Below are 18699 nucleotides of genomic sequence, written 5' to 3'. Positions count from 1 at the left end.
TGAAAGCTGTTGTGTTATACCTTCTGATTGCGTTGTTTTGTTGTTAAGTTTTTCTTTATCTTTTTGTAATTTCTGTAACTGTTACAAATAAACTTCTTTCCTGTTTCAAAAAAAAACCTTCCCTGTTACCTTACCCAGGGAAAAGGGACCTACTTAGCCTGGGGCTAATATATCTGCCTTCTATTACTCTCCTATAGCCATCTGGCCCGACCCTGTCACAATACTCATCAAATGCTACAGCAGCAGTGCTGCAGCTGTACTGCAGTAGTACTTCAGTGTAGAAATTAACGAGAATGATCAGAGGGATTATCCTATCACCGTAATGAATCCACCTACCCAAGAGGAGCTAACTAGGATGATGGAAGAATTCTTCCATTGACCTAGTGCAATCTGTGCTGGGGTGAGGTCGGTTTAATTATGTCACTCGGGGGTGTGGATTTTTCACCACCTGCCAGAATGATGGGTCAGTTTAACATTAGAATGACCTAAGGGACACCTGGTAAGTGAGGAGGTTAGGGTTAGTGGGGGCAAAGGGGTGATTTGGGGGATCTAGAGCTGCCAGGGGTCTCAGCCTATTATGAGAGAATCCCTGCACAGTCCCTATTGCTGTAGAGCCTGCACTCCATTCTAATCAGAGTCCACTTTCACTTTGTTTTACATATTGTCAAATATTATGATTCTCATTCTTTGCTCTCCACTGTTCAGTGCCTACCCCTCCCCCCCTCCACACACCTCTTCCCTACAAACTGTGACCCCAGACACCATTTCTGATTCCTTACATTCCTCCCAGTCACAAGGTGACTCCTTCCCTGGCATAAATGTGCATTTTCTTGGTAATGTCATAGGCTGGTAATGAAACTTCTGAGGACTTCCCCCCCTCACTTCCTGCAGCAGCCACAGCCTCTCTTCTCTGCAGGCTCCTTGGGTATTTGAGTCAGTCCCTCCTGAGATCACATGATCTTATTCTCTTCATAGTTTCCTTTTCCAGAGGAATTAGTTTGTTGCTACTGAGTTATAATATCTAATTCCCCAACCTCAACCTAGGTACTTCAGGAACTAGTTGGGGCAATCTGAAAATCATTAGCAATTATCTTTGAGAACTCATGGAGGACAGGTGAGCTCCCATAGGACTGGTTAAGGACAAATACAGTACCTGTCTTTAAAAAGGGGAGCAAAGAGGACCTGAGAGATTATAGATCAGGTCTAACTTCGACAGCTGGAAAGATACTGGAACATATTATGAAACAATCAGTTTGTCAGCACCTGGAAGATAATAGCATTTTGGGCAATAGTCAGTACAGATTTGTCAAGAACAAATCATGCCAAATCAATCGTAATTTCCTTTTTTAACAGTGATATTGGCCTAGGGTATTACATGGAAGCAGCAGATTTGCTAGATCTTAATTTTAGTATGTCCTTTGACACAGTCCCACATGCCATTCTTATAGGGAAACTAGGAAAATCTGGTCTAGATAAAATTATTATGAAGGGGTACAAAACTGGTTGAAAGACCGTACTCAATTTTAATCTGCAGCAAGGGCGATTTAGGTTAGATACCGGGGGGGGGGGGGGGGGGGGGATGTGACTACAAGGGTAGTTAAGCTCTTGACTAGGATTGTGGAATCCCAATAATTGGTTGTTTTTAAGAACAGCTTAGACAAAGGCCTTTCAGGGATGGCCCAGGTTTACTTGTTCCTGCCTCAATGGATGGGCTGGATTAAATGACCTCTCCAAGTCCCTTCCAGCCCCACTTTTCTGTGGTTCTATCATTCTAAAACTTTCACCATGCACTGGAGGATTTTCATGCTCCTTTCCACTACACTTGACCTGCTATATTTCTGAACTTATAAAAATGTACTTTCCTGGTATCTAGCACCCCTGATGTACTCCATTCAGTGATCTCCCCATTCCTTCCTATTCCTTACTATGCTGAGCCCCGCAAGCCCATGCTCCCCAGTCCCAGTTCCCATATGACTGTCTAATTATGATTGGCTCTCTGTTGGTAAGAAGCAGTTTCAAGGTGACTTTCAGTTGGCTTTCTGTGATACGGAGTTACTTTCCCTGGGCTTTAGGAGCCTCTCTGATGAGGAGTGTCTTGCTGTGTGTGCACCAGCAGAGCAGTGGAGAGTTCTAAGCAGAGTGTCTGCACCTCTGAGCACCAGGAGAGCTAGCTCCAGAATATAAAATGAGCTGGGATTAAAAAAAGTCCATGCTCTTTGTGACAAATGTCCCATGAATTCACCTCATGTAGCTTGTTTTCTGTCATCTGAGCAGGGTTCCCAGTTTCCAAACCTGAAGTGATGTCCCAGCTGGAACCAGGGGAAGAGCTGTGGGTCTCAGATCTCCAGGGCTCAGAGGAAAGAGAGATCCTGAGAGGAACCTGCCCAGGTGAGGAATCATTAGTCCAACTCAAATACTGCCTGTGGCTGACGGAAACATGGGATTCCCTACAAAGAATCGCTACAAAGAATTGAGAGCGCTTTGAGTTCAGGATTGTCTCCCAGCAATGTCATATCCTCAGAGCAGCTATTGCTCATGGCTTCCTACCCGTCTTGGCTGACACGTAACAATAGCTGAGTTCCTGACCTCCTTTCATCCTGAGTATTGGGATGGAATGTGGAGACTGAGTTGATCCCCTTTTGGGAAGAGTTTCTGGGAATTGATTTCCTGATCTTTCCCCCCATCTCTCTAGCATTTACTTTTGTTTCCTCTCCACTTTTCCATCCCAGCTTCTGAGGTTTCTCTCTCTGTCTCAGGAGATGATGGGATGGTGAGTGAGAAAAAAGAGCAGAATCCACAGCAGGAAGATGCTGAGCACATGGAACTCCACGGGGGCTTACCACAAGGAACTCAAGGGAACATGTCCAGGAGTCGTGAAGAGAGGCAGCAGGGAAACAAATCAGGGGAGAAAGTGGGTAAATCCATCAGTTGTGAGGAAAATCTCAAGGACCTCAAGGAAACCACAGCCCAGCAGAGAATCCTCAAGGGAGAAAGACAAAACATGTGCCCTGAGTGTGGGAAAACCTTCCCTTGGCTCTCACACCTTATTAGACATCAGAGAGTCCACACAGGAGAGCGACCCTATGAGTGCGGAGAGTGCAGGAAAACCTTCTCTTGGCACTCCCAGCTTATTGTACATCAGAGAATCCACACAGGAGAGAGACCCTATGAGTGCTGTGAGTGCGGGAAAACCTTCACTCGGCGCTCACACCTTAATGTACATCAGAGAATCCACACAGGAAAGCGACCCTATGAATGCTGCAAGTGCAGAAAAACCTATATTCAGAGATCAGACCTTGTCAGACATCAGAGAACTCACTCAGGAGAGAGACCCTATGAATGCTGCAAGTGCAGAAAAACCTTCCCTCGGCGTTCACACCTTATCAGACATCACAGAACCCACAAAGGTGCGAGCCCTTATGAATGCTGTGAGTATAGAAAAAACTTTTCTGAGCCCTTATTAAGCATCAGAGAATCCAAAAAAGGAGAGACACGACCGTATGAATGTTGTGAGTGTGGGAAAAGCTTCATTTATTGCTCAGATATTAGGAGAGATCAGAAGATCCACCCAAGATAGACACCCTAGATTTTGGGAAAAGCTTATGTCAGAGGTCACACCTTATTTATCGTCAGGGAATCCACAAGGGAGATAAACAGCATAAAATCCTGGTCTAGGGCTGACAAAAATAGTTTTTCCCTTTGATATTTTTGTTAATTTCCACATGTGGCCTGTAAGGCTGTTCATATGATTTGCTTCATTGTGGTCTCAGCTCTCCCAGGTGAGTGGTCCCGTTTTGCGGCTTTCCCTTCTTTGGGGTGAATCTCCAAATATCCTTCCTATCATAGAATCATAGAATATCAGGGTTGGAAGGGACCTCAGGAGGTCATCTAGTCCAACCCCCTGCTCAAAGCAGGCCCAATCCCCAACTAAATCATCCCAGCCAGGGCTTTGTCAAGCCTGACCTTGAAAGGAAGGAGATTCCACCACCTCCCTAGGTAACCCATTCCAGTGCTTCACTACCCTCCCAGTGAAAATTTTTTTCCTAATATCCAACCTAAACCTCCCCCACTGTAACTTGAGATCATTACTCCTTGTTCTGTCATCTGCTACCACTGAGAACAGTCTAGATCCATCCTCTTTGGAACCCCCTTTCAGGTATTTGAAAGCAGCTATCAAATCCCCCCTCATTCTTCTCTTCCGCAGACTAAATAATCCCAGTTCCCTCAGCCTCTCCTCATAAATCGTGCTCCTAATCATTTTTGTTACCCTCTGCTGGACTCTTTCCAATTTTTCCACATCCTTCTTGTAGTGTGGGGCCCAAAACTGGACACAGTACTCCAGATGAGGCCTCATCAACGCCGAATAGAGGGGAATGATCACTTCCTGCCATCTGCTGGCAATGCCCCTATGTATACATCCCAAAATGCCATTGGCCTTCTTGGCAACAAGGGCACACAGTTGACTTATATCCAGCTTCTCGTCCATGGTAACCCTAGGTCCTTTTCTGCAGAACTGCTGCCTAGCCACTCAGTCCCTAGTCTGTAGCAGTGCGTGGGATTCTTCTGTCCTAAGTGAAGGACTCTGCACTTGTCCTTGTTGAACCTCATCAACCTTCTTTTGGCCCAATCCTCTCATTTGTCTAGGTCACTCTGTATCCTATGTCTACCCTCCAGCATATCTACCACTCCTCCAAGTTTAGTGTCATCTGCAAACTTGCTGAGGGTGCAATACACGCCATCCTTCAGATCATTAATTAAAGTATTGAACAAAACCGACCCTTGGGGCGCTCCGCTTGATACCGGCTGCCATCTAGACATGGAACCATTGATCACTACCCATTGTGCCTGACAATCTAGCCAGCTTTCTATCCACCTTATAGTCCATTCATCCAGCCCATACTTCTTTAACTTGCTGGCAAGAATACTGTGGGAGACCGTGTCAAAAGCTTTGCTAAAGTCAAGGAATAACACGTCCACTGCTTTCCCCTCATCCACAGAGCCAGTTATCTCATCGTAGAAGGCAATTAGGTTAGTCAGGCATGACTTGCCCTTGGTGAATCTATGCTGACTGTTCCTGATCACTTTCCTCTCCTCTAAGTGCTTCAGAATTGATTCCTTGAGGACCTGCTCCATGATTTTTCCAGGGACTGAGGTGAGGCTGACTGGCCTGTAGTTCCCAGGATCCTCCTCCTTCCTTTTTTTAAAGATGGGCACTACATTAGCCTTTTTCTAGTCATCCAGGACTTCCCCCGATTGCCATGAGTTTTCAAAGATAATGGCCAATGGCTCTGCAATCACATCCCCCAACTCCTTTAGCACTCTCAGATGCAGCACATCCGGCCCCATGGACTTGTGCTTTCTTCTCTGAATCATGGGAGTATGAGTCCTCCTTCCTAGGATTGCGCATCAGCCCCATGTGGGTGAAACACAAATTATCTCAGTTACCTACACTGTGGTGAATATACTTGGGCCTTGTGTCCATTAACATTTTTTGTCATTAGCTAGCTCGTGTGAGCTATCCACATGCAAAATCACAACTATGTTTTCTATACTGACCTGGCCCAAATAGAGTAGTATGGGTTAGCTAACACATTTTCCCTTGTTCTAATCTACTCCATGTTTCCTAGTCTAGAGAAACCATTATTGTGATGCTAAAACTTTTGGAAATCATCCAACTCAATAATAATGAGACAGTGGTGAGTGAAGCAGGTTTCAGTGGATCAGAGGACAAATGCACTGGTAAAATCTGTGGTCCTGATTCTGAGTCATCAGATGTAACCTGCCCTAGAATCTCATTGTATCTGAAATGGAAAATGTCTTATACCTCTCTGAGATGTGAGATGTAGATTTTTCTCTCTTTCCTAAAGGCTGTTTGGTCACACAACTGGATATTAGTTTTTTTTGGCAGAATGTAGTTCAGATTTATTGAGGATTTTGAGACAAATGACCACTTACTTCAACAGTCATTTCTTCCTTTATTTATGGTTTCCTCTCACCCCCCCATGATGACATGAGGAAAGTTCAAATGCAGCTTGGTCAGCTGGAACGAATACTCCCAATTATGAGATATGCTACCAAAGAAATGGTAGTGGTTTGAAATCTTCAGTCTGAAATAGTGAACAACAGCACACCCCAAACTGTGCAACTAACTTAAGTAGCTTAATATAATCACAACGTTAAGTTATTTAGGTCAATATTATCTCAGATAATTCGGGAAAGAGTGCCACAGTAAGTGACTTGGAACTAGGCAAAATGTCCATGTATTTGGTTCTCCAAACTATTGTAACCCAGGCCCTACAGCAGATTACCATGTACTAGCTGAGATAAATGCCAAGGAAATGAGATCAGTTGGGGGACAATTAGAAGCATAGTTTCAGCCTGTGTGTGTGCAAAATGTTGTAGGAACAGGGGGATTTTGTAAAAAGGTTCTTTTTAGGTGGATTCTGGGGTGGGGGGGAGGTGGGCGGGTCCTAAGGAATTGCTTGCTCAAATAACCCCAAATTTAAACCACTAATCAAACCCTGCATGCACATAGAGAGTAGCAAATGCCAACACAATCGAAGCACACATGTGCATTTCAGAGCAGTTAGAATACTCAACTTTTAAACAGAACATCGTGCTTAACTGTAACAGTGTCAGAGCTGGCGCTCTGCCATAATCACTTCCCAAACGCATGGAGAGTGTGACAGCTGGGCTCTTCCACTGATGAAAGACAGGGTGAGGTTTCTATTGAGGGGTCTTTGGGAGAAGGGAGAGCAGAGAGCAGTGGAGGGGATGAGATGATGGGGAGCTGGTGCCTGCAGTACCACAAAGCAGGGAGCGCTGAGAGCAGGGAGTGGATGTCCTGGGGAGCGACAGGGATAGCTATATCTCTGTCGCCTTCCCAGATTCTCTGAGTGCCTCCTGCTTCTCCCAAGGTTTCAGCCTCATGCCTTTTCTGGAGCAGATTTCTGCAATTCTCCCTCTCCTAGACTGGGCTCTGGACTACCATACCCAGCATATCAACTGTGCTTTCCCAGCATGTCAGGCTGAGTGCAGACACCTTTGGGAGCCTGGGATCAGTGGTGTGCAGTGACGAACACCACTTTAGTTTGAAGAAGGATGTTTTATTTTGCAGTAGGGTAAAAGAAAAAGAGCAAAAGGATTTTAAAATAGCAAATAGTCTTCACCTCTGTGTCCCACATAAAGACTTCCCATCCCCCAGTGGTCAGCAAGGCAAGTCTAAGTTCTTCAAACACCCCAGCAGAGTCCTCTTCTTTCTGTCTCTACCCTAACAATCACCTGAGGAGCCATGCCCCCCAGAGACCCAGTCCATTTGATCTTCTGGTCCTGTTAGTCTAAGCCAGGTCTGTAAATTGGCTGGAGCTAGGTGGCAGAATATTCAAAGCTAATCATTCTGATATTGTCTCTTAACAGCCTTTAAGGGTTTACCAAGTTGTGGCTCATCTTGTGCCATTCTTCTTCATAGAATCATAGAATAACAGAGTTGGAAGGGACCTCTGGAGGCCATCTAGTCCAACCCCCTGCCCAGAGCAGGACCAATCCCAACTAAATCATTCCAGCCAGGGCTTTGTCAAGCCTGACCTTAAAAACTTCTAAGGAAGGGGATTCCACCACCTCCCTAGGTAACGCATTCCAGTGTTTCACCACCCTCCTAGGGAAAAAGTTTTTCCTAATATCCAACCTAAGTCTCCCCCACTGCAACTTGAGACCATTTCTCCTTGTCCTATCATCTGCTATCACTGAGAATAGTCTAGATCCATCCTCTTTGGATCCACCTTTCAGGTAGTTAAAAGTAGCTATCCAATCCCCCCTCATTCTTCTCTTCCGTAGACTAAACAATCCCAGTTCCCTCAGCCTCTCCTCATAAGTCATGTGTTCCAGACCCCTAATCATTTTTGTTGACCTTCGCTGGACACTCTCCAATTTCTCCACATCCTTCTTGTAGTGTGGGGCCCAAAACTGGACACAGTACTCCAGATGAGGCCTCACCAATGTCGAATAGAGGGGAACGATCATGTCCCTCGATCTGCTGGCAATGCCCCTACTTATACACCCCAAAATGCCATTGGCCTTCTTGGCAACAAGGGCACACTGTTGACTCATATCCAGCTTCTCGTCCACTGTCATCCCTAGGTCCTTCTCTGCAGAAACTGCTGCCGAGCCATTCGGTCCCTAGTCTGTAGCGGTGCATTGGGTTCTTCCATCCTAAGTGCAGGACTCTGCACTTGTCCTTGTTGAAGCTCATCAGATTTCTTTTGGCCCAATCCTCCAATTTGTCTAGGTCCCTCTGTATCCTATCCCTACCCTCCAGCGTATCTACCACTCCTCCCAGTTTAGTGTCATCGGCAAACTTGCTGAGGGTGCAATCCACACCATCCTCCAGATCATTTATGAAGATATTGAACAAAACCGGTCCCAGGACTGACCCTTGGGGCACTCCGCTAGATACCGGCTGCCAACTAGACATGGAGCCATTGATCACTACCCGTTGAGCCCGACAATCTAGCCAACTTTCTACCCACCTTGTAGTGCATCCATCCAGCCCATACTTCTTCCCTCTACTTCTTTTCTTTGCAGCCCCCTATTAAAGTAAACCAGAATAGTCAAACAGTAAATAACCCAGTATCCAGGCCAACACACAATATTCATCATAATTACACAGCATCTCCAACTCCACCACAGGGGGTTGGAGAAATAGGACTAAGGCCTACAGCTGCACAGCAGCAGTGCTGGAGCTGTGCCACAGTAGCACGTCAGCATAAACGTTAAGTAGAGCAATGGGACAGATTCTCCCATCTCCGTAGTTTATTCACTTCCCCAAGAGGTGCTAGCTAGGTTGATGTAATAATTCTTCCATTGACCTCGCACAGTCTGCACTGGGGTTAGGTTGGCTTAATTATATCACTCAGTGGTGTGGATTTTTCACCCCTCAAGTGATGGGTCGACTTAACATTTGAGTGGCCTAAGGGACATCTGGTGAGTGGGGTTAGTGGGGGGAAGGGAGGGATGGTTCGGGCAATTGAGAGCTGCAGGGGATCCCAGCCTGTTAGAGGAGAACCCCTGCCCAGTTCCCCATTGCTGCAGAGCAGGGGTGGCCAATCTGTGACTCCGGAGCCACATGTGGCTCTTCAGACATTAATATGCAGCTCCTTGTATAGGCACCGACTCCGGGTCTGGAGCTACAGGTGCCAACTTTCCAATGTGCCGGGGGCGCTCACTGCTCAACCCCTGGCTCTGCCACAGGCCCTGCCCCCATTCCACCCCTTCCTGCCCCCTCCCCTGAGCCTGCTGTACTCTCGCTCCCCCCCCCCCCGAGCCTCCTGCATGCCAAGAAACAGCTGATAGGAAGGTGTGGGGAGGGAGGGGGAGGTGCTGATCAGCGGCACTGCCAGTGGGTGGGAGGCTCTGGGAGCAGTGGGGGGAGAGGTGCTGATGAGGGGCTGCTGACATATTACTGTGGCTCTTTGGAAATGTACATTGGTAAATTCTGGCTCCTTCTCAGGCCACCCCTGCTGTAGATCCTGCACTTCATTCTAATCAGAGTCCACTTTCACTTTGTTTTACATCATCTCAAATATTACACTTCTCATTCTTCTCTCTCCACTGATCAGTGCTTACCGGTCCCCTCCCGACACACACCTATTCCCTACACACTGTGACCCCAGCCACCATTCCTGATTGCTCACATTCCTCCCAGTCACAAGGTGGCTCCTTCCCTGCTATAAATGCACATTTTCTTGATGATGTCATAGGCTGGAAATCAAACTTCTGGGGACTTGGAAGGTCTCGCTCCCCCCTTCCTAGCTGCAGTAGCCACAGTCTCTCTTCCCTGCAAGCTCCTTAGATCTTTGAGGCAATCCCTCCTGAGATCACACGGTCTTACTCTTACTTTTCATATTCTCTTTTCCAGAGGAATTAGTCTGTTGCTACTGACTTATAATATCTAATCCCCCAACCTCATCCTAGGTACTTCAGGAACTAACTGAGGCAATCTCAGCACCATTAACAATTATTTTTGAGGATTCATGGAGAACAGGTGAGATCCCAGAGGACTGGTGAAGGGCAAACATAGTACCTGTCTTTGAAAAGGGGAGCAAAGAGGACCAGAGAAATTATAGATCAGTCAGTCTATCATTGAGATCTGGAAAGATACTGGAACATATTTTTAAACTATCAGTTTGTCAGCACCTGGAGGATTATAGCATTATGATTATAGCATGGATTTGTCAAGAATAAATTATGCCAAACCAACCTAATTTCCTTTTTTGATAATGTTATTGGCCCAGGGTATTACAGGGAAGCAGCAGATTTGCCTTATCTTAATTTTAGTACCTCCTTTGGCACAGACCCACATGCCATTCTCATAAGGAAACTAGGGAAATGGGGTCTAGATGAAATTATTATAATAATGGGTGCAAAACTGGTTGAAAGACTGTACTGTATCTTAATGTATTGCAAGGGCGACTTAGCTTAGGTATTAGGAAGATAATTGTGACTACAAGAGTAGTTAAGCTCTGGAATAGGATTCCAAGGGAGATTGTGGAATCCCCATCGTTGGAAGCTTTTAACAACAGTTTAGACAAATACCTCTCAGGGATGATCTAGGTTTCCTTGTTCCTGCCTCAGTGCATGGGCTGGATTAAATGACCTCTAGGAGTCCCTTCCAGCTCTACATTTCTGTGATTTTATCATTCTATAACCTTCCTCGTGCACTGGGGGATTATCATGTTCCTTTGCATTACCTATATATTCCCTAACTTCTCAAAATGTGTTTTCCTGATCCCTAACACCCCTGATATGCTGCACTCAGTGATCATCTCACTCTTTCGCATTCCTTACTGTGCTGAGCCCCACTGCACTCAGTGATCTCCGCACTCTTTCCCATTCCTTACTATGCTGAGCCCAGCAAGCTCATGCTCACCAGTCCCAGTTCCCCTATGACTGTCTCATTCCCTTGGGGTCTCTCTGTCAGTAAGAAGCAGTTCCAAGGTGACTTCCCCGTGGCTTTCAGTGATATGGAGTTACTTTCTCTGCATTTTAGGAGCCCCTTTGATGATGAGTGTCTGACTGTGTGCACGGCATCAGAGCAGTGGAGAGTTAATCCCATTGTAAGCAGAGTGTCTGGTACCTTTGATCACTGGACAGTTAGCGCCAGAATTTCAGTGTTTTAAAATGAGCAGGGATTAAGAAAAGCCATGTTCTTTGTGACAAATGTCCCATGAATTCACCTCATATTACTTGTTTTCTGTCATCTGAGCAGGGTTTCCAATTTCCAAACCTGAGGTGATGTCCCAGCTGGAAGCAGGGGAAGAACTGTGGGTCTCAGATCTCCAGGGCTCAGAGGAAAGAGAGATCCTGAGAGGAGCCTTCACAGGTGAGGAATCATTAGACCAAAGAAATACTGTTTGTGCCTGAAGGAAACAGCTACCAAGACCTTTTGCGCTCTCTGAGTTCAGTATTGTCTCCCAGCAGGTGTCATATGGTCAAGGCAGATATTGCTCATGCCTTCATACCCCTCCTGACTGACACATGGCAATAGCTCACTTCCTAACCTCCCTTCATCCTGAGTGTTGGGATGGGATGTGGAGACAGAGTTCATTCCCTCCTCTCTCCCCTCTGGGGAAGAGTTTGGGGGAATTCATTTCCTGATATTCCCCCCATCTCTCCAGCACTTCCTTTGGTTTCCTATTCCCGTTTCCATCCCTGCCTCTGAGGTTTCTTTCTCTGTCCCAGGAGACGATGGGATAGTGAGTGAGAACAAGGAGGAGAATCCAGAGCAGGAAGATGCTGAGCACATGGAACTGCACAGGGAATTATCTCGAAGAACTAAAGGAGTCATGAGGGAGACCTGGAGTCATGAGGAGAGGCAGCAGGGAAACCAGCCGGGGGAGAAAGTGGGCAAATCCATCAGTTGTGAGGAAAACGACCTCAAGGGAACCGCCACCCAGCAGAGAATCCTCAAGGGAGAGAGAAAAAATACATGCCCTGAATGTGGGAAAACCTTCCCTCGGCGCTCACACCTTATTATACATGAGAGAATCCACACAGGAGAGAGACCTTATGAATGCTGTGAATGCAGGAAAGCCTTCACTCGACGCTCAACCCTTATCAGCCATCAGAGAACCCACACAGACGCAAGACCTTATGAGTGTTGTGAGTGTGGGAAAACCTTCACTCGGCACTCAGACCTTTTCAGACATCAGAGAATCCACACAGGCCTGAGCCCCAGTGAATGCTGTGAGTATAGAAAAAACGTTTTTCATAGAGAAGCCTTTATTAATCGTTAGAGAATCTGCAAATGGCAGAGAACCTATGAATGTGAGTGTGGGAAAACTTTCATTGACCGCTCAGACCTTAGGAGACATTAGATCAGGGGTGGGCACACTTTTTGGCCTGAGGGCCACATCGGGGTGCGAAAGTGTATGGAGGGCCAGGTAGGGAAGGCTGTGCCCCCAAACAGCCTGGTCCCCATCCCCTATTCGCCCCCTCCCACTTCCTGCCCCCTGACTGCCCCCATCAGAACTCCCGACCCATTCAAACCCCCCTGCTCCTTGACTGCCTGCTCACAGGACCTCCTGCTCCAATCCGCACCCCTCAGGACCCCACCTGCTATCCAACCCCCCTGCTCCCTGTCCCCTGACTTCCCCTCCCCCGAGCCCTAGCACACCTCCGCCCCCTGATAAGCCCTCCCGGGACTCCCCCACCTATCCAGTCCCCCCTGTTCCCCATCCCCTGACCGCTCCCCCCGCAAACCTCCGCCCCATCCAACTGCCCCCAATCCCTGTCCCCTGACTGCCCCCCAGGACTCCCTACTTTTTATCCAACCCTGCCGCCCCCACCCCATTACCATGCCACTCAGAGCAGCAGGAGCTTGTAGCCCCGCTGCCCGGACAGAGCCAGCCATGCTGTCCGCAGAGCGAGCTGAGGCTGCGGGGGAGGGGAGACAGCAGAGGAGGGGCTGGGGGCTAGCCTCCCCAGCCAGGAGCTCAAGGGCCTGGCAAGGACGGTCCCGCGGGCTGTAGTTTGCCCACCTCTGCATTAGATGATCCAAACTGCATGGACTCCCTATAGACGCTCTGAGTGTGGGAAAAGCTTCCATGAGAGGTCACACCTTATTTAGCATCAGAGAAGGCCAAAGGGAGATCAACACCATAAAAATCTTCTCTAGGGCTGACAATAAATAGGTTTTGTTCTTTAATATTCATTGTGGTCTCAGCTGCCCAGGTGAGTGGTCCAGTTTTGCTTTTTGCAGCTTGCCCTCTGGTGTTATGCAGACCGGTGATCTGCTAGGTCACTGAAGTTCTTGACTCTGGGAGCCAGCCTTACCCTGCTCTGCTGTGAGAACCCCCGCTCCTGGGCTGTTCACGCACAGCCTCTGGCATGTAAGCTGCTCCTTGGATTGTGCAACCGAATAACATTAGCTAATATCTCCGGTCCCAGACACAACCCTAGGAACATCCATCTTGTAGTGTCCAGTTATGTCTGCTGGACGCTGCATGCTTATATGAGTTCATCAATTTAACAAAGAAATTGATATGTACAGGCTTGTTATCCCAAGGGGAGTCTCTGACATGCTTCAAACCAAATGCACTACTTCAGGTAGAATAAACAGATTTATTAACTACAAAGATAAATTGTAAGTGATTACAAGTCAAAGCATAACATAGAATCATAGAATATTAGGGTTGGAAGAGACCTCAGAAGGTCATCTAGTCCAATCCCCTGCTCAAAGCAGGACCAATACCAACTAAATCATCCCAGCCAAGGCTTTGTCAAGCGGGGCCTTAAAAACCTCTAAGGATGGAGATTCCACCACCTCCCTAGGTAACCCATTCCAGTGCTTCACCATCCTCCTAGTGAAATAGTGTTTCTTAATATTCAACCGAGACCTTCCCTGCTGCAACTTGAGACCATTGCTTCTTGTTCTGTCATCTGCCACCACTGAGAACAGCCTCGCTCCATCCTCTTTGGAACCCCCCTTCAGGTGGCTGAAGGCTGCTACCAAATCCCCCCTCACGCCTTTTCTGCAGATTAAATAAGCCCAGTTCCCTCAGCCTCTCCTCATAAGTCATGTGCCCCAGCCCCCCTAATCATTTTTGTTGCCCTCGTGCCGCAAACCTATGCCAGTTAGTGACCCCCACAACTCGTGTTTACGTTGCCTGGGGGATGGACATCAAACTGAACGGTGTAGGATTTGCAAGGTGTTTAAGCCAAGGACAAGGAAAGAGAGAAACTTTCGCCTAAAGCAGCTGTTGATGGGCCGCATTGCAGCTGCAGGGCCCGGAGCGCCCAACGCCAGCTCAGGCTTCCTTGGTGTGTAGTGCCCTGGAGCCGTCAAGAGACCCGGCACCGGCTAAGTACCGTAAACTGTCGGCCCTGGAGTATAGCTACCCGCACCGGGGCCCGGACAGCAGGGACCCTCAGAGGAGCTGGCAACCCCAATGGGGGCCGCCAGGCCATTGGCCCTTCTGGACCCCCTAGGCCTATCAGGAGCGCCAAGGGACCCCATCCAGGGCAAGTTACTCGGTGCAGTGGTCCCACTCCCCACACCGATGCCAGACGGTGCTGGAGGCAACAGTATCCAGGCCTCCAGCATCCCCCCAGCATAGACCGGAGAGACCAGCACCGAGCCTGGTGCTGTCCCACGGACTCCTGACCCGGCCTGAGCCGGAGGCCCCTCCCATAGGAAATGGGGAGCAGGAGGACCAACCAGAGGGGGTCGAGCAGCAGCTAACCTCTTCATCTTCCCCTGATGGGGCGGTGGCGGGTACAGAGGTGTCCGGCCCTCCGCCGATAGACCATAGAGCCCACCAGGAATTGCTGTGCAGGATCGCCCAAAACTTGGGGTTGCAGGCTGAGGAGGCGGTTGAGCAGCAGGACCCCATGGTGGACATTTTGAGCCCCGAAGGTCCAACCAGAATAGCGCTCCCGCTCATTAAGACCATTCAATCCAACTATAAGACTATATGGCAGACCCCGGCTTCCAGCGCTCCAACGGCTAAAGGAGTGGAGCGTAAATACTTTGCCCCATCTAAGGGCTATGAGTTCCTGTTCTGCCACCATGCTCCCTAGTGGTTTCAGCGGTAAACGAAAGGGAGCACCATGGACAGCAGGCCCCGGCCCCAAAGGCCAAGGAGGCGAAACACCTGGACCTTTTTGGCAGAAAGGTGTACTCATCTGGGGGCCTTCAGTCGAGGATTGCGAACCAGCAGGCCATCCTCAACAGGCACAATTTCAACTCCTGGGCGGCAGTGGGGAAGTTTAAGGACAACCTCCCCCAAGGTTCATAACAGGAGTTCACGGCCCTGGTGGACGAGGCCAAGGCAGTAGCCAAGACCTCTCTCCAGGCCTCCCTGGATTCGGCAGACGCAGCGGCTAGAACAATCGCATTAGGGGTGGTCATGAGGCGCTCGGTGTGGCTCCAGGAGTCGGGCCTGCCACCCAAGGTCCAGAATACACTCCAGGACCTCCCCTTGGGAGGGTCCGGGCTCTTCTCGGACCAGACAGACACGAGGCTGCATAACCTCAAGGACTCACAAGCTACGCTCAAGTCGCTGGGTATGCACATCCTGGCTACCCAGAGGAAGCCCTTTAAGCCGCAGCCTTCCCATCAACGCCAGTCAGCCTCGCCATAGGCATGAGCCTTACCGTAGGCGAGGCAGGGATAACAGGCGACGGCGCAACAACAAGAATAACAATAATGTGCCAGGCCAGAACCAAGACCAGCACAAACCCCAGCCGGGCACTAAGCCAGGCTTTTGAAGGTGCACTCGAGGACAGCATACCAGACCAGTCACCGGATCCGTCCCTTTGTTTCCCGAACCACCCGTTTCTCCTGTGCGTGGTCCACCATTACGTCAGACTGTTGGGTCTTACGCACGGTGCAGAACGGGTGCTCACTACAGTTCACCTCCCTCCCCCCCTCCAGCCCCCTTCCCCGTCCCTCTTCAGGGACCCCTCTCACTAGAGAAGGAAGTCCGCTCGTTGCTAGAGGTAGGGGCGGTAGAGGCGGTGCCACACAGCCTAAGGGGGAAGGGGTTCTACTCCCGGTACTTCCTCATTCCCAAGGCCAAAGGGGGTCTTCGCCCCATCCTAGACCTGCGCGGGCTCAACAAATTCCTGGTCAAGGCCCTGTTCCGCATGGTCTCTCTGGGCACCATCATCCCTTCCCTGGATCCGGGGGACTGGTACGCCGCCCTCGACATGAAGGACACGTACTTTCATATTGCCACCACCCAGCACATCTGCGGGTCCTATGCTTCACCGTGGGCCGAGAACATTACCAGTTTGCAGATCTGCTGTTTGGTCTAACCGCAGCCCCGAGGGTGTTCACGAAGTGCATGGTGGTGGTGGCGGCCTTCTTACAGAGGCAGAGAATCCGGGTGTACCTGTACCTCGACGACTGGCTCCTGGCGGGCCGATCCAAGGTGGAAGTGCGTGGCCATGTGGAGGTGGCCCTGAGATTGTTCCGTGAGCTGGCACTCCTGGTCAACATCCCCAAGTCCACGCTTGTACCCACGTGGAGAGTGGAATTCATAGGGGTGGTCCTGGACGCAGTGCAGGCCAGGGCAAGCCTTCCGGTATCCTGATTCCGAGCTATCCAGCAAGTGGTGGCCTCCCTGCGCCAGTTTCCAACGACAACGGCCAGGTGCTGCTTGCGGCTGCTGGGCCACATGGCAGCATGCACGCACCTGGTCAGGCATGCCAGACTGAGGTTCAGGACTCTGCAGGCATGGCTCGCTCAGGTGTACCGCCCAGGCAGGGACCCCCTGGACTTGGTAGCGACAGCCCCCAGGGATGTGCTGGACTCCCTGCTGTGGTGGCAGTCCGAGCCTGTGGTTTCCAAAGGCATCCCCTTTGCCGCCCCACAACCGGACCTGATGCTGGTGACATCAGGCCACGGATGCGGGGGGGGCTCACCTGGGGGACCTCATGACTCAGGGGTTGTGGTCCGGAGCAAAGCGGTCGCTCCATATCAATGTGAAGCAGCTCAGGGCGGTTCGTCTCACCTGCCAGACCTTTCACGCCACTCTGAGTGGTCACAGCGTGACAGTTCTGACAGACAGCACTACTGCCATGTTCTATATAAACAAACAGGGCGGGGCTCATTCCTCGCCACTCTGTCTCGAGGCTCTCCTCCTCTGGGACCTTTGCATAGCCCATGCAATTCAGCTTGAGGTGTCCTATCTCCCGGGGGGTACAAAACGAGCTGGTGGAATCCCTCAGCAGGTGGTACCGCATGCACGAGTGGACGCTCAGGACGAGTGGACGTCGTGCTTTCGCTCTTCCGCAGGTGGGGGTTTCCCCGGGTAGACCTGTTTGCCACCAGGGCCAATGCCCAGTGCCCGCATTTCTGCTTGTTCCAGGGCCGCAGCCTGGGCTCGCTCGCGGACGCGTTTGCAATCCTGTGGAGGGGGAGCTAGATATATGCCTTTCCCCCCGCTCCCCTTGGTGCACAAGGTCCTACTCAAGATGTGCAGGGACAGGGCGGCGGTGATCCTCATCGTCCCAGCCTGGGCCCGCCAGCACTGGTACACATCACTCCTAGAGCTGTCAATGGCGGCCCCGGTAGTCCTGCCCTTACACTGGGACCTCATTACACAGGACAGGGGGGGCCTTCTCCATCCCGACCTACAGTCACTGCACCTGACGGCATGGAGGCTCTGTGGCTAAACGCCCTGGAGAGCCAGTGCTCCCTTCCAGTGCAGCAGATTCTGCTTGGCAGTAGGAAACCCTTTACCAGGGCGGCCTATATGGCCAAGTGGAAAAGGTTCTCGTGTTGCTGTGAACCCCGATAGGTGCAGCCGTGCCAGGCCCCGGTGCAGGCCATCCTGGAGTATCTCCTGCACCTCAAGCAGCAAGGGCTAGCCCCGCCCTCACTCAGAGTGCACCTGGTGGCCATCTCCGCCTTCCATCCGGGGTTCTCGGTGGGCTCGGTGTTTTCTCACCCAACGGACGGTTCCTTAAAGGGTTGGAGAGGATGTTCCCGTACTCCCGCCCAGCAGTCCCTCCATGGAACCTTAACCTGGTCCTCTCTAAACTCATGGGACCCCCTTTTGAGCCCGTTGCTTCCTGTTCTCTCCTTCACCGTTCCTGGAAGGTGGCATTTCTGGTTGCCATTACCTCGGCAAGAAGGGTGTCCGAACTGAGGGCCCTCACCTGTGAGCCACCATATGCAGTATTTCACAAGGACAGGGTGTAGCTCCGGCCGCACCCCAAGTTCCTCCCTAAGGTGGTGTCCCAATTCCGTCTGGGCCAGGACATTTGTCTGCTGGTGTTCTTTCCAAAACCCCATGTGGACCCGAGTCACTGCAGTTTGCACACCCTGGATGTGCGTCGAGCGCTGGCATTCTATTTGGAGCGCACCAAGCCCTTTCGCAAATCCGCGCAGCTGTTTGTGGCTGTAGCCGAGAGGATGAAAGGCCTCCCAGTGTCGGCGCAGTGGATTTCGTCTTGGATTACAAGCTGCATCCGGGCGTGCTATGAGCTCGCAGGTGTTCCAGCCCCGGCGGTCACGGCCCACTCGACCAGGGCGCAAGCGACTTCCACGGCCTTCCTGGCACAGGTCCCCATCCAGGAGATCTGCAGAGCAGCCAGCTGGTCCTCGGTGCTCACCTTCACGACCCACTACGCATTAACCAGCAGGCCAGGGAGGACACGGCGGTTGGCAGAGCACTCCTCCAAGCAGTTGTTCCG

General features: G+C 50.4%; 1 protein-coding gene across 1 annotated transcript in view; it reads left to right on the top strand.

The window, feature by feature from the left end:
• Positions 1–18699, top strand: part of LOC141999698 (uncharacterized) — a 76771-nt gene that overhangs the window by 45861 nt on the left and 12211 nt on the right. The window contains exons 7-10 of the mRNA XM_074973373.1: positions 2275–2388; positions 2730–3428; positions 11264–11377; positions 11737–12240. Coding sequence (XP_074829474.1) covers positions 2275–2388; positions 2730–3428; positions 11264–11377; positions 11737–12240 — 1431 coding nt within the window. The remainder of the gene's footprint in view (positions 1–2274; positions 2389–2729; positions 3429–11263; positions 11378–11736; positions 12241–18699) is intronic.

The sequence above is a fragment of the Natator depressus genome, chromosome 16 (assembly GCF_965152275.1).
Source record: "Natator depressus isolate rNatDep1 chromosome 16, rNatDep2.hap1, whole genome shotgun sequence".
Lineage (NCBI taxonomy): Eukaryota > Metazoa > Chordata > Testudines > Cheloniidae > Natator > Natator depressus.
Note: the sequence above shows the minus strand (reverse complement) of the source record. Positions and strands in the feature narration are given on the sequence as shown.